The sequence below is a fragment of the Delphinapterus leucas genome, chromosome 16 (genome assembly GCF_059928025.1).
Source record: "Delphinapterus leucas isolate spDelLeu-1000000601 "Yukka" chromosome 16, BTC_Dleu_Yukka2, whole genome shotgun sequence".
In the NCBI taxonomy this organism is placed as follows: Eukaryota; Metazoa; Chordata; class Mammalia; order Artiodactyla; family Monodontidae; genus Delphinapterus; species Delphinapterus leucas.
This window is the reverse complement of record NC_143144.1, coordinates 9,052,123-9,068,898: the sequence shown is the minus strand read 5'-3', so window position 1 is coordinate 9,068,898 and position 16,776 is coordinate 9,052,123. Positions and strand designations below refer to the sequence as shown.

Below are 16,776 nucleotides of genomic sequence, written 5' to 3'. Positions count from 1 at the left end.
GTGTACCGCAAAAAAAAAAAAAATTATATATATATATATATATATATATATATATATATATATAATTTTACTTAAAAAATGACTTTCGAGTTGGTTAGTTTTTCAGTGCAAGTGAAAATAAAAATTTCATTTGTGAAGAAGATTAATAAACTCATATATTTTTGCACTCAAATGGCCTCTCTCTCTTTCCTTCTTCCTTTTTTCCTTTCTCTCTCTTGTTCTCTCTCTGCGTGTTTACTTAACTGGGCCTGTTCCATTTAGTATTTTTTGTAGATTGACAGGTACATTTAATGTAAAGCATTAACTTGGACCTATTCCATTTCATAGTTTTGTAGATTGGCAAGTTACATCAGTATGTTTGTCTAAATGTGCACAAACAGACTAATCCCCTAAGCTTATCAAATATTAATAAAACAAACTTTGGGGATACTTTTAGAAGTCAGTATCTGCATCACAAAATACAATGAGTGCCAGAGTTGTTAACCATTTGCAGTGGTCTTTATAAGCCTGGTACAATGCTCTGTGATGTGTTCTTAACATTATATATTGATACTACCTCTGCCTGAAGACCTACACCTTTGTTTCATTTTACAAAGTTAAATTCTCTAGGAAAACAGATCTATATAATTACAGTACGTTTCTCTTGGGCTGTTTGTGTCAAATCTTTAATATGATGATGCTATAATATTCATGTTTTTATCATCCTACTATTATATTCTTTATTACAATGAACACCATTCCTGTTTCTTTGATGTGGATTTAACAGTGTTGTATGGAGTGGAAATATGAAATGTTAATAGCATGCTTAGAATTTTAGTTTTTCAATAATATGATGCTTTTATCTTTGTTTTATCCTAAGTACATGACTAAAAGCGTTAAACTGTAGTCAGTAGGTCTCTATAAATTTTGCTTTAGATATTCTCTCACATTAAAAATAAATATGTAAATTGAGATTATTATAGAAAATTCATAAAGTAGGTAAATATTGATTAAATTGCTTATAAAGTTTATAATTGATAATAACTAGTGCTGCTCTTCATCGTGACTTGGTCTTTTTTTCTATTACAATGTCATATTTCTTCCCTCCTATATTCTTACTCAATTAAGGGGGAAAGAATTCCTTTCCATGTTAAAGAGGGCCTAAATTTCCACTTTAGATGTGAGGTTTTTAAAAGCTAAGTTAGTTTTATGACATATTAAGTTTTTTGCCTATAGATAGGCAGGATATAAAATACATATTGTTCAGCAATTATGAAATGAGTCTCTCCATTACAGAAAACAACATACAAATGATGTTAATATTTCACTTATATTAACGGTTAGTTATTAGATTTTATCTTTTATAATCTGTATGCATATTTTAAATAATGAGTTTTTAAGTATTTTGTCAGTTCAGTTTTGTTGATGAAATTATTTGTACGGTATCCTTATTCTGCATGTAATTATTGTGTGGGTTTATATTAATACATGGCTGATGATATTTCTTTGAAAGTGGTTTAGTTAGGTTTAAGCAGAACCAAAATCTGAACTGATGTGGGCACAGTAACCATTTTGGTATCTTATGTCTGGTTGACTAATGTTCTTTTCCATTTTTATTGTTGCTAAATGATTTCTTAGATGATTTGCCAACACATCCAAAAAAAAGTCAAAACGTTTTCTTTTTAGAACTCTGTTTTTCTCTGGTGAGAGCAAGTATGCTGTGGTCTCTGAATGGTTCCTTTTAGCTTTATATAAATATTTTAATTCGACACATTAAAATTTCAAATATTTATGTAGCTACTTTGTTCGAATGGTTCAGAGGTTTGTATTATTACTTACATAATGACTGATTAGTGTGGTCCTCTCTGTTAAATTGTAAACTCCTCGATGAGGAGCTGTGGTGCATTTATTACCCAGTGCCTAGCACAGAGCCTGTCACATGATAGGTATCTAAGAAGTATTTGTCGAGTGAATAAGCCCTTCTGTAGACTTCTAGTCTGGGAGTTTCATATAATTTTTTAATTTGAGGGATCACCTGTTCTACCTTCTGCATTTTAGGTAGGTCAGGGAACAGACGGCTAGAAGTTAAATGAGTTGCTCATGCATCTGTTCATTCATGTTTATTCCGTTAGTTGAATGTTAGATGATCTCAATAGACTGTTCTCAAATAAGTCAGTATATTCTTTGAAAATATTTTCCTTAGTACTTTAAATATCAGATAAGATACTTGTCTAGACTTCCACGCATTAATTACAATGAATTTATTGATAACTGAATTGAAAAAGTATGGGCTAATCATTAACAGACTTAGTCTTCATTTTTGAACCCAGTGTTTGTTAATCCCGATATTTGTTTTTCTTTGTTTTTTGATATTTGTTTTTAAATGGAAGCATTTAGTAATCTTCTTTTCCTTGTGCCCTGGCAAACTGTATTTCCTTTTGTCACAAACAGGCCAATTACTCTCTTCTGTTCGTAATTTCTAAATTTAAAGTCCAACTAAAGGTAGTATAATTTATATCAATAATCCAAACTTCCTTGTTTTCCTCAGACATTCTCATAAAACTCTATTGCTTGGATTAAAGTTGCAGGTCATTTTGTTTGTAGGCCAACCACTTAGCTTAAATTTCTCTCCTAGTTTTCAAGCTTCATTATCACAGAACATGAGAGCTGACAGCAATAGGCCTGCTAGCCTTGGGGAGAAATCTAGGTATTTAACAATAACGTGGTTTCTTTGAATACCTGTTGCCCTAAATAGCTGTTTGTAGTTCCTGCACAGTAGAGAGACCCCATCAGAATATGCGTTCTAATGTCTTGATTCACTTTGTGGTACTTAAAGCCGAATCAAGAATATTGGAGAGCCACTGTGAGGGAAGTATAGCATGTCCATGTATTTGGGAATGTTTGAGAGGATGGAAGCATTTTAAAACCAAAAAATTTATATTTGACTTAGTTTTGTAAATTCTTGTATTCTTTTTTTTTTTTTTTGCGGTATGCGGGCCTCTCACTGTTGTGGCCTCTCCCGTTGCGGAGCACAGGCTCCAGACGCGCAGGCCCAGCGGCCATGGCTCACGGGCCCAGCCGCTCCGCAGCATGTGCGATCTTCCCGGACCAGGGCACGAACCCGTGTCCCCTGCATCGGCAGGTGGACTCTCAACCACTGCGCCACCAGGGAAGCTCCAATTCTTATATTCTTTAAGAATGTATTTTGAGGGATGAATGGATACTGTACTTGGTATGGTGCCCCAAGGAGAAATGAGAAATATTTCATGGTCTTCTGTTTCTTAGCTGCAATTTTCTGCTGTTTGCCACTTCCCTGTAATTTCGATTTCTGTGGTGTCCAAGATATTTGAATTTGAACTAAATTTTCCCATTTTCTATCTTCTTTGACTATTTGCTTATGCCTAAAGTAAATGTGCTGTAATCTCTTTTTAATGTATATTAAATAGACTATATAAAAAGTTTAAGTTTATATAGAATAAACAGAATCAGTGGCAGCTTTTTCTGTAGTTCTGAACTAAATTCCCTTCATTCAAGTCTTTATTCTTGGTATTTGGTAGGGAATCAGAGATCTTAACCCACTAATATTACTTAATTTAAGTTAACAAGCACTAGTAAAATAAAAATTAAATTGACCTAACTCTTATATAATTTAGTGTCAGTAGGAAATGTTGCCTTTCGGGGTGTATCGTTTTGCTTTTTTCCCACATGAATTTATGTTTCTCTCCTTCCTGGTCTTTGAAAGTATTCTGTAAAGAAAATAGAACTCATGGACTTCCTTGGTGGTCCAGTGGTCAAGACGCCATGCTTCCAGTGCAGGGGGCGCATGTTTGATCCCTGGTTGGGGAACTAGAATCCCACATGCCTTGCAGCCAAAAACAAAAAAGAAAAGAAAAGAGAATAGAACTCCTGAATAGTACTGTAATCAGTAATTACGTAAAGGGAAAGAACATTTCCTATTTTTAAAATATATACAATGATCAGTTATAGCTATCTCTATTTTCTGATCATCTTTTTTTTTTTTTTTTTCCTTGTAAGATTAGTCAGGCAACTAAAGTGCTACTTGGAACCTCATTACATTTTGAAATATTTCTGTTAATGTTTACATCACTGGTCTCAACCTCTGTTTGGTTAAAGGCATTTGTAATTTGAAAAAGCTACCTTAACCAGAATTCTCACGCATTGTTTTCATCCGTTCTCCCTCCTCGTGGATTGGTTCATACTGTGCATTCTTAATGAGGCTTTTTCAGTTGCTGGTCTGGACTCTTCTGTATGCTTACTCTGAACAGGACCTGGCCTGCCTAGTAGTAATCATTCTAGTATTACCCTGTTTAACAGGCAGTCCATTTCCCGTTCTTCTCTAACTCCTCACATAGTGGTTTTTGGCAAGCCTGTAGCTTGCAACGTGAGTTTGCTTCCATGGTTTGAGTTTCTCAATCTGTGAAATAAATTCTTGATAGATTTTTAAGGCGTGTTCTAGTTCTGAAGGATATTAATTATAATAACAATAACAACGTTGTGTTATATTTTATGAAAGGCAGTGTAAATCTAGCTGAAAAAAGATCTAAAAGAATAGTATTAGAACAAGGGAATGCCTGAACAAACAAAAAGCACTGAGAAAGGAGAATAGAAAGAGGCAAATAATAAAGGAGTCACAGTATAAATATTAGCTAATACTTATAGAACCATACATTACCGTGTAATTGCTCTAGTAGGAAACATATCTAAAGAATTTCCCAAGGAATCTCCTAAAACCATACAGAACATTCAGTAGTTTTCAAACAAAATTGTTACGTAGAATAGTAAGACCATCGTGTTTAATTACTGCTGTTCAAGTATTTTAGAAGCGTATATAGTTTGTTTCTTCTAATTCCAGAATCTTTCTTTTTTGTTTCCTGCCTGGCTCAACCCTCTTTCCACCCCCAAACTCACTAAAGTTCTTCTGATAACCAGTCCTCTTATATACCATCCTTAGTTTATGTTTGGGTGGAGGAGAAAATAGTTATCATATAGTATCCGTACTCTAGTGGAGCTTAGGCAGTGAGCATCAGCCTGTACCATGTGGAGTAACCACTGTTTTATTTATGTATATGTTCCTTATACCTTGTTCCTAAGAGAATTTAAGCAAAATACATTACCTCTGACTTGTAAAGAAGTCTTTCTCTGTCACGGTGAACATTGTAACTATGGGGACAGTAAGTATTTTTTGCTTGTTTGATGTGTTTGGTGCTCCATCAGAGCTACAATATCTTGGTGATATTCTTGCATTGAAAGCCACTGTTTCACCCGAATTTGAAATATAATAATTCATGTCAAAAATCCAAGTGGAATTGACTAGTACTCTTACTGGTAGTCAAAATGTCTGGTATTACAAAATTAATTGTACAACAGGTAGTCTTTGGTTAAGAAAGGTAAAAAACTCTTATATCTTCGTTTAGCTTATGCTGATGTTATGTGTAACCATCATGAACTGTTTTTAGTTTATCTCATAAGAAGATAGAAAGCTTGTTTTGTTTTTTCTTAAAGTACATAGCACTGATTTCCATAACTATATTCAAGTAAGAGCAACTTCTAGAAGTTCACATTCAAATTTGTAGAGGGCAGATATATTTTCTGTTCATTCTTCACCTTCACTCTAATTTTGGAAGGAACTAAATTGCTTTCTTGTCAAGCATCATGCAATTTTGAGTATTAATGGGAAAATTAAAATTACTATAAATGTACAGGTAGGTGCTAGTGTGCCAGTATATATACCAGAGGAGTGTGTTTAGTAGAAGAATAATATTTGACTTAAACTGTTTCAAAGCACTTATCATATATTTGATCCTCAAAGAGCCATATGTGATATGCAATCTTATTTTTTATTTTATCTTTTTAATGTGGTCCTTATACAGAACGAACTAAGTCTGAGGTTGAGAACGTCTTGACCAGGGCCACATAACTAGTCAGCAAGGATATGTAAAGTCTTCTCTAGAACTCATTCCATTCTTTCCTCGTCCTCTCCAGTTATCACTGTGGCCCTCAGCAGCTTCTAGCAGACACTGCCGTAACCATTGTGGGGCCCAGCCCTCAGCTTTGCCGCAGCCCGTGGTTTGCACCAGCAGTATAGCTCTGCCTGGGACTTGTTACAGATACAACTAGGCCTATCTAGAGCAAGAATGTAATTTATTAATAAGCTAATGACCCAGGTCATTTGCTTCCTGACTTAAGGTCTTTATTACTTCACTTAATACCTCTGGTAATGAGGACATTTTAATTTAAAAGCTCATTTTCAGTTGTTCATTTTCTTGAGTTAAAAATGTCAGTGAGTTTTCCCATTTTCCAGAATAAATGTAGATAACTTTCAAACATAAAAAGAGGTTAATTTGTTTTTAATGTTTCTTCTTTCTGGCTGAGTTTTTACGAAAATAAACTGTCTTTTATTTTTCCCTTTAAACAAGTAGATTTATTGCAGTCAGTAGTGACTTGCACCCTGTAAAATCATGCAGACTGCCAGCACTGAGTGGAGAGGCCATCACGACTGTTGGCCCTCAGCTGCCTGCACACGTAGGAAGTGTCTCAGCACTGGAGGCTTGGCAGAGCTGTGCTTCCCCTTATAGCTTCCTGACACGGTTAGGAAAAATGGGCTACTTGCTGCTTACGAACACAAGAAAGTATACAGAAAAGTATAGGAAATACTGGGATTTCTTTTCATAGCTGTTGCACAGACTTGGTTTCTCATTGGGGCAGCGGAGCAAGGAGTGCGCGCTAGTCCAGGAGTCCAGAGACCTTGCTGAGTCTTAGCGCAGCCAGTAGCTGACATTGTGTCCTTGGATAGGTCACTTCATCTCTCTCTTTGAGCCGTGGTAACTTTATTTCTTGAACTAGGAAGTTGAACTAGGTGGCCTCCAAGGCCCTTTCCAGTTCTGAAATGTTCTGATTCTATTTACAAGTTTCTCTGTAATATGGCATGGTTCCTTCTGTGGTATGTGTTTTATATTTATGTTAATTTCCTTCAATTTTAGATATGATGAATGGATTAAAGCAGATAAAATAGTACGACCTGCTGATAAAAATGTGCCAAAGATAAAACATCGCAAGAAAATAAAGGTAAGTGCTTATTTTGCTGTATTATAGCTCTTAATTAAGGAACTTTGTCTCCAAAATGAGTATTAAGTGTGTGTGCATTAGTGTTAGTAGAGTGGAAATACTCTCTTGAAATAGCAAATTTATCAAATGCTAGATTTGCGTACAATTAAGATTGTCAGCTTATGGAAAGGCATTTTGAAAACAGTACTAAATGATCTTTGAGGCTTTTTCAGTTCCAACATTGTATAAGTCCACTCAGCCGGATTTCACTTACCCATTTCAACTGTTTCCTACACCTCTAGTCTCCGACTAGGAGTCATTAAGTATTGTGGCTGGGAGCCCTGGGGTTACTGTAATAGCTGTAAACCGTTAGAGGAAGAGAAGGAGGTGTCTGAAGGCAGAGGAGAGCCTATCTGAAGCTCTTCTTTTTTCTTCATCTTTCTCTGACCATATAGGTAGTGGCTTAGAATGTGCTCACAAGACACTATTAGGCAAACTCTACATAGATACCGTGGGGAATCTATTAATGAGCTTGTATGGAAATTAAGGTTACTTTTATGTATGATAGAATTACGCTTATTCATTCTAAGACTGAATCTTTCTAATGTTTTATTAGAAAGTAGAACCATTAACTAGGTTTTAGAATATTTTTAAATCTTTTTAATGGCTCTTTAATACTTTGAATGGTATATATAGTTGAAGTGTTTAATAGTTCTCCTGAAATTCAATTTTCACATTAAAAATGAGGAGCTATTTACTTTCTGGCTAAATGATACCCTAGTGGCCCTAAATACTGAAAGGTTTCCCCTAGAGTGATTATTCTTTTCTCACTGTGAAATTGGGTCCATATTTTTAAAGTTTTGGTATAGCAACTCAGTAGCTACAACTCAGGACACTCTTGGTCTTTATTGGAAGTCATGCTACATTTAGCATCGCTCTAAGCTACTAGAAGAGCTGTGTGTGTGTGGCACTAACAAGCCAGTTTCCTTACACAGAGCAAGTTTTAGAAGTAGTATTTCTCAGGTAGAAGATAGGGTAGGGGTAGGAGAATCAATGTTAGAATATTACACTTGGGGAATTTTTTCTAAATATTTATTTAATTCTCAATTTAGTTCTCGGCCCCTTCCAGGCATTTAAAATTCTGGGTCATAAGGGAAGAGGCATGTGAATTTTGAAAAAGCTTCCTAGAAAATATTTAATATTGTATACCCATCACTCGATCTCATCTGACTGTGAGAACCACTATTTTCAAGGCTGTCCTCTGATAGGCGTTAAAAGCCATATTTGAAATTTGCGTGGGGTAGACTATTTTTGCCTTCATAATGCATGGTATATTATGATCTGTGGTATAAAGTGATGAAAAGGCTGGCAAGAATAGGAAAATGAGAAGAGCACTAATCATTGAGAGGTTTTGGTAGTCTACCTACACATAAGCCGCCTCAGTGCATCCAGAGAATTCAGCCCACGTGCTCTAAGTCAGTGGATCTCACACTTGAACATGTGTTACAGTCACCTGAAGGACTTGTTGAAACTCAGATTGGCCCATCCCCAGCGTTTCTGATTCACTAGATCTGAGTCTGGTTCGAGGAGTTTTCACTTCTAACAAATTCCCAGAAGATGCTAATGTCGCTGGGCCAGAGTCCACACTTAGAGAACCACTACCCTAAACAGAATAACTTCTCCTCTAGTATCCAGAATGATACTAATTATGTACCGTCTTTGGGAGAATTGTAAAAATAGCCAGTCATGTTCTATATTCTCACTATATAACAGGACTTCAGAATTGTTTACTTCTACGTAGTGCTCTACATTATCATTTAGAAGCTTGTCTAAATTATTTTTCCTATAAATTTTTTTTGTAATTATTTTATTTATTTATCTTTGGCTGCATTGGGTCTTCGTTGCTGAGTGCGGGCTTTCTCTAGTTGCCGTGAGTGGGGGCTACTCTTCGTTGTGGTGCGCGGGCTTCTCATTGCGGTGGCTTCTCTTGTTGCGGAGCACGGGCTCTAGGCACGTGGGCTTCAGTAGTTGTGGCACGTGGGCTCAGTAGTTGTGGCTTGAGGGCTCTAGAGCGCAGACTCAGTAGTTGTGGCACATGGGTTTAGTTGCCCCGCGGCATGTGGGATCTTCCCGGACCAGGGCTCAAACCCGTGTCCCCTGCATTGGCAGGCGGGTTCTTAACCACTGTGCCACCAGGGAAGTCCTATAAATGATTTTTAAAACAAATTTAAAAAATACTTTCCAAGAAATATATTAACCTCTGCTCATCTGTTCGTAAATAGAGAATTTCAAAAAATTTCTCATTTTTTCCTGAAACATTATCAGTCATACAGGAGGGTTGCCCCACTGACTTGACTTTATAGCAAGTCATTTGTTTGTTACTCCCAGCTGTCAACTGAATGAAGATATTTGAAGTTGTGTCATTCCCAACTCTCATTTTATATTGAGAATCTTACAGGTTTTAGAACTATCAGCTTGAAATTATGTTTCTGTTTTTTTTAGTGAATATTTAATTTAAGCCTATTGTGATTTAATTTTTACAGACTTTGTAACACCAATTATTAGCAGTAGGGAAGTTTGCTAGTCTTAATTGCCTATCTGATTGCTAATTTATTTCCACTATTAAAATATAAATATTAGACAAAAACTTATTTCTCATCCTGTAGTATTTGTTAAATAACTTTGAAAAAACATTTCTGACTGTTTTGTGGGACTGTTTGTATTCTTTCTTTGTATGTTTTTTAATAATAGTCTGTAACGTTGAGTTAAAAATGAGTTTTAACATTGTTACTAATAAATGCCTCATGATCTATTATGGCTAACATGGGATACCTTTTTTTTTTCTTAACCTAGAATAAATTAGACAAAGAAAAAGACAAAGATGAAAAGTATTCTCCTAAGAACTGTAAACTTCGGCGCTTGTCAAAACCACCATTTCAGACAAATCCATCTCCTGAAATGGTATCCAAATTGGATCTTACTGATGCCAAAAACTCTGATACAGCTCATATTAAATCCATAGAAATCACTTCTATCCTTAATGGACTTCAAGGTAAACATAACAAATATCCTGTTGCATGCAAGTATTTGTTTTAATTTTTATAAATCAAATTCTATAAAGGTAATTCAGTGACATTATCAAATTCTCTGTTTTTAATTGAACCAGAATTTTGTTGACTCTGTTATTACTTGAAATAAAATCAGCCATTGATTGAGGCTTGGAAATATTTCTGTTATTAGTAGAGCTGAGGGCACCATTAGATTTTAGTTAAAATTTAATATTCAACCTCTGGTACTATTACTGTGTTCTTTTCAGGTACCATCCTTTCTGTAGCCATGTAAAACATAGTTTGTATTATGCAATATCAGAGTATAAAATTATACTGAACTTTTTGTAAAGAATACCAAACTTTGCTTATCTTGATTATATTTATTATGATCTCTTTTATGATGTCCTTATTGCTTAATGTTTAAGGCAGAATGAAGTTTAACAAATAATAAAAGTGATGAGTACTGGAGGGGAAGATTTTTGTAAATCTGACTGGCAGGAAAGAGAGAATCTGATCTGTCAAATGAAATAAAAGAATGTATCTCCATAAAGCTGCTTTACATTTCTTAAAAAAAAACACAAACTTTACATTTCTTATAACTTAAGAGAGTTTGAATTTTTATTGATTTTGAATGTAATGGAAATTGTTTTTCTCTCTTATTACAGATGGATATTTATTATTTGTAAATATCTAAATATTCTAAAGTTCATTTTTCATAATTTTCTACTATATCAGAAATACAGAACAGTATATGGAAATATATATATAATTTAAAGAATAATGATACGAATATTGTATGTCTAGCACAGTGGTGAACAAGTAGTATTTACTTAAAATAGTTATGTCTCCCTGAAAAGTAATTAATATTCTGACTTAATCGTTCTTTTACTTTTCTTTAGAATTATATTAAACCTATATATATTCCTAAAGAGGATATTATTTAGTTTTCTGAAAACCGTGGCGAGTGTAAACCTAGCTATGTAAAAAAGGCAGTATTTCCACTTAGATGAAGGCTCCCTGAGAATGTTATCTGAATAGACTCTCTAGGTCATATTAAGCTTCTTTGTGAGTCTACAAAAGCCTCTGGAAGGGAATTCAGTGGGGCAAGGTAATGAGGCCGTTCTAGGAAACATCGGGGCTCCCCACAGGAGTATCTGACATAGTCTCAGAGGGTGACCAAAAGGAATATGTTCAGTGGGAGTAGGACGGTCCTGTGCGTTTTCAGACTCCAGGCTTCCCAGACATACGCCTGGCTTTCAGGCGTAGGTCAAAACAAAATGTTTTTGCTGGGTAAAGTGACGTCATTATCCGATTCAGGTGATGGCACACAAGACATTGAGGGGAGAGCTGGAATTTCATCACCAAATGGTGGAAACAAGCTAAAATACATACAGAGAATCTAGTTGATGGCAGGAGGCATCTTGGGGATGATAGCCCTTCATGTGACTTCCTTTGGAAATACACTGCACGGCCTGCACTGGTTTCCTTCTACATTTGATGCACAGTTCTCTTCCTGGGAACTTTTTAGAGCTCTCTTCAAAGCGGTCCCTAGAATTTCTTTGTTTTGGATATCTGATGTGTTTTTTTAACCTTCTTTGGTATACTCATTGTGGTGGAGCACATTCTCTAGTAAATTTTGAGAACAAGTGAATAAGAGGGAAGATAGATTTTTAGAGACTGTCCATATCTGAAAATATCTTTATTCATGGTTTAGCAGGGTTGGACGTTTTTCCTTAATTATTTTACTGACATTGTTCCACTGTTTTTTTTGCTTACAGTGTTATTTCTGTGAAGACCAGAGCTCTTCTAGTTTCTGATTCTTTGTATGTGACTTGTTTTATTGCTTGTTTTTGCCTTTCCCTTTTTCTGGAATCTTGAATCTTTGTTTCTAATGTCCTAAAATTTCACAGGATTATACCTTGTGAGGATGTATTTTCATCCACTGTGGTGTGTACTTACTAAGTTGTTTCATTCTAGAAACTTGTGTCTTTCTGTTCTGGATAGTTTTCATGAATTATTTTGTTGATTTCCTCCTCTGCATTTCACTGTTTCTCTCTCTCTCTCTCTGTCTCTCAACCTGCCATTATATTGCTATTGAACATTCTGCAGTATACTCTAATATTCTTATCTTTTGGCAGGGACATATTACTTATTCTTTTGTCTTTTTCCTCTAATTTCTTAGAAATTTTCTCAACTTTATCTTTTAGTCCTTTTACTATTTAATTTACTGCTGTAATGCTTATTGACAGCTGTAATGTTTTTAATTTTCAAGAACTTGTTTTCTGCATGCTTTATACAATTCTGTTCTTGTACAATATCTTATGTTTCTGATTTTATTCTTTTTTTTTTTTTTTTTTACTGAAGTATAGTTGATTTACAATGTTGTATTAGTTTCCGAGTACAACAGAGTGGTTCAGTTACACATATATACACATAATTCTTTTCCATTATGGTTTATTACAGGATTTTGAATATAGTTCCCTGTGCTATACAGGACCTTGTTGTCTATTTTATATATAGTAGTTTGTATATGCTAATCCCAAACTCCTAACTTATCCCTCCCCACCCCCTTTACCCTTTGGTAATCATAAGCTTATTTTCTATGTCTGTGAAATCTGTTTCTGTTTCATAAATAAATTTATTTGTGTAATATTTTAGATTCCACATATAAGTGATATCATATGGTATCAATATGTCTTTCTCTTTCTGACTTACTTTGCTTAGTATGATAATCTCTAGGTCTCTCCATGTTGCTGCAAATGGCATTCTTTCATTCTTTTTTTTATGGCTGAGTAGCATTCCATTGTATATATGTACCGCATCTTCATTATCCAGTCATCTGTCAGTGGACATTTAGGTTGCTTCCATGTCTTGGCTGTTATAAATAGTGCTGCTGTGAACATTGGGGTGCATGTATCTTTTCAAATTATAGTTTTCTCTGGATATATATTATCAGGAGTGGGACTGCTGGATCATATGGCAACTCTGTTTTTAGTCTTTTTAAGGAACCTCCATACTGTTTTCCATAGTGGCTGGACCAAGTTACATTCCCACTAACAGTGTAGGAGAGTTCCCTTTTCTCCACACCCTCTCCAGCATTTGTTATTTGTAGACTTTTTAAATGATGGCCATTCTGACTGCTGTGAGGTGGTACCATATTGTAGTTTTGATTTGCATTTCTCTAATAATTAGTGAGGTTGAGCATTTTTTCGTGTGCCTGTTGGCCATCTGTATGTCTTTTTTGGAGAAATGTCTGTTTACGTCTTCTGCCCATTTTTCAGTAGGGTTTTTTTTTTTTATTGAGTTGTATGAGCTATTTTTACATTTTGGTAATTAAGCCCTTGTCCGTTGCATCATTTGCAGACATTTTCTCCCAGTCCATAGGTTGTCTTTTCGTTTTGTTTGTGGTTTCCTTTGCTGTGCAAAAGCTTGTAAGTTTGCTTAGGTCCATTTGTTTATTTTTGCTTTTATTTCTGTTGCCTTGGAAGATGAACCTAAGAAAACACTGGTACAATTTATGTCAGAGAATGTTTTGCCTATGTTCTCTTCTAGGAGTTTTATGGTGTCATGTCTTATACTTAAGTCTTTAAGCCATTTTGAGTTTATTTTTGTGTATGGAGTGAGGGTGTGTTCTAACTTCATTGATTCACATGCGGCTGTCCAACTTCCCAACACCACTTGCGTAGAGAGTGTGGCAGAAGGGAGTAGAGGTATTAATAAGAGAGAAAATCCTCACTGCTTATACGTATCAACGAATGGCATATTATTAAGAGATAACGATAGTAACTATCAGAGGAAATAGTTACAACATTTTGGAGGCTGGGGAGGGAAGAAGAGAGCTTTTGGTGTTTTATTATGAGTCTAAATTTGTTTTAACCATGTACATGTATTGCTTGAATAATTTTAAAAATTCAGTTATTTAGGAACACGTTGAAAAGATTAAATGTTTTTAACCATCTTAACTGTATCAATTATTTTTTACTTTTAACAAATTTAGCTAAAGAATATACATGGACTTCTCAGTAGAGTGTAGTGTAGTTAAGATTCTAAATTCTGGAGTCAGACAACTTAGATTTAGATTTGATCTTGACATATTTTAGCTCTTTGGGGTGGTTTACTTAGCCTCTCTAACTCCTAGTCTCCTAAACTATAAAATGGGGCTAATAACACGCTCATAGGGTTATGGTGAGATTGAATGAGATGATCTGTGCATTGCATTTCAAGGTACTTGACATATAACAGTTTCTCAATAAATGGTATGTTAAAATCATAATAAAAACTATTATTTTTTAATAGTTAATTGAATTTATTTACTAAAATGAACATTTAAGAAATAAATTCTATAGGTACGTTTATATAAAGTCTAAGTTACTTAATTATGTTGTTCTTTAAAGCATCTACCGTGGAAATACATTGCTCACAAAATCTTTGAATGATCATTGCTACATTAAAAATGAATGCTACGCTTTTATAAGAATATAGACTTTGGAGTTAGAACAACCTTGGACTACATCCTAACTCCCCTATTTTGTGCTCATAAATTTGTGGAAAATTCTTTCTTTTTTATAATCAGCTTTACTGAGGTATAATTTACGAACAATGAAAGTCACGACTTTTATGTTTACAATTTGATGCGTTTTGGCAGAAGTATACAGTAGTGTCACTACCACTATAGCCATGATATGGGACACTTCCATCACTGGGTGAATGTCTTCACTTTCTGAAGCTCAGTTTCCTCACTTGTAAAACGAGGATAAAACCTAGCAACCTGGGGTAGTTATAAACATAGGAGCTCGTCCATGTTTATGTTAGCTGGCACAGAGAAGACATTGCTAGTGTTCTGATCATACTCGTTGTTTTCTCTTTCTTTTCTAGCTTCTGAAAGTTCTGCTGACGACAGTGAGCAAGAGGATGAGACAGGTGTTCAAGACCTAGATAACAATGGCAAAGAAGAGTCTAAGGTTGATCATTTGACCCACACCAGAAATGATCTTATTTCAAAAGAGGAACAGAACAGTTCATCTTTGCTAGAAGAAAACAAAGTCCATGCAGATTTGGTAATAGCCAAATCCGTGTCGAAATCTCCAGAAAGATTAAGAAAAGATATAGAAGGATTATCCGAAGATACTGATTATGAGGAAGAAGATGACGTCACAAAAAAGAGAAAGGATGTCAAGAAGGACGCCGCAGACAAATCTTCAAAGCCACTGGCAAAACGTGGTAAGAGAAGGTATTGCAATACCGAGGAGTGTTTAAAAACCGGATCACCTGGCAAAAAGGAAGAGAAGGCCAAGAGCAAAGAACCCCTCTGCATAGAAAACAGTAGCAACAGCTCTTCAGATGAAGATGAAGAAGAAAAATCAAAAGCAAAGACGACACCAACTAAGAAATACAACGGTTTGGAGGAGAAAAGAAAGTCTCTGCGGACAACTGGTTTCTATTCAGGATTTTCAGAAGTTGCCGAAAAAAGGATAAAACTTTCAAGTAACTCTGATGAAAGACTTCAGAACAGCAGAGCTAAAGATCGAAAAGATGTCTGGTCAAGTATTCAGGGACAGTGGCCTAAAAAAACGCTGAAGGAGCTTTTCTCCGACTCTGACACCGAGGCTGCGGCCTCCCCGCCCCATCCTGCCCCGGAGGAGGGCCCAGTGGAGGGGTCCCTGCAGACCGTGGCCGAGGAGGAGAGCTGCTCCCCCGGCGCGGAGCTGGCCGCCCCGCCGCCGCCCAGTGTCGACGACAAACCCACCGAGGAAAAGCCGGCGGAGGTCAGTGACAAAAAATCGGAATTTCCGAGTAGTGGCAGTAACTCAGTGCTCAACACCCCTCCCACAACACCTGAGTCGCCTTCCTCAGTCACCGTGACGGAAGCCAGTCGGCAGCCGTCTTCTGTAACAGTATCGGAGCCGCTGGCCCCAAACCAAGAAGAAGTCCGCAGTATCAAGAGTGAGACTGATAGCACAATCGAAGTGGACAGTGTGGCCGGGGAGCTCCAGGACCTCCAGTCGGAAGGGAACAGCTCGCCCGCGGGCTTCGATGCCAGCGTGAGCTCCAGCAGCAGTAATCAGCCCGAAGCAGAGCATCCTGAGAAAGGTGAGGCACGCAGGGCTCCGTTGCCTTACGGGTTTATAGTATCTCTCGTTACAAGTGTGAGGTGTTTACATGGAGTACTTGTGTGAACGTGGCAGAAACGGAAATTTGGAAGGTAGTTTGTTGTAAGGAAGAGTGGAGTGTGTTTAAAAGCTTGAGAAGAACTGAATGTCCTCTGCTTCAGCTGCCCCTGCCGTTTCACAGCGGACCAGACACGTGCTAGAAACTGCACCCAGGCCCAAATTCAGACCTACTTGAAAACTCACGATGCTCTGAGTGACTGTATGGCGTGAGCAGCTTAAATATATTTGTGTAACATTGTGTTTGCCCTTGCCGTGTGCAGTTTCTCACAAACATTTTGATTTACTGACAGACCCCTCCACCCTTAACCAAATACTGTATGTGGGAGGTTGGAGCAACCAGCTTTGCAGGCACTGCTTTCCTCAGACAACCGTGTCAGACTGATTTTCAAGCCTTTGTAAAGGAATTTGATGCTTTCTTAGATGCAGAGCTTCCAAATTTGAAGGACCAGTGTCTCTGTTAATAACCTATAGTAATACTCTTGATTTTTCCATGAAGTTGAAATTAGTACTTC

At 36.3% G+C, this 16,776-nt stretch overlaps 1 protein-coding gene across 4 annotated transcripts in view; it reads left to right on the top strand.

The window, feature by feature from the left end:
• The window catches only part of ARID4B (AT-rich interaction domain 4B), a 127,004-nt gene that overhangs the window by 98,088 nt on the left and 12,140 nt on the right, over positions 1-16,776 (top strand). For all 4 annotated transcript variants that reach the window (XM_022553212.2, XM_022553209.2, XM_022553210.3 and 1 more), the window contains 3 exons: positions 6,981-7,065; positions 9,898-10,096; positions 14,970-16,184. In XM_022553212.2, the coding sequence (XP_022408920.2) occupies positions 6,981-7,065; positions 9,898-10,096; positions 14,970-16,184 (1,499 nt within the window). The remainder of the gene's footprint in view (positions 1-6,980; positions 7,066-9,897; positions 10,097-14,969; positions 16,185-16,776) is intronic.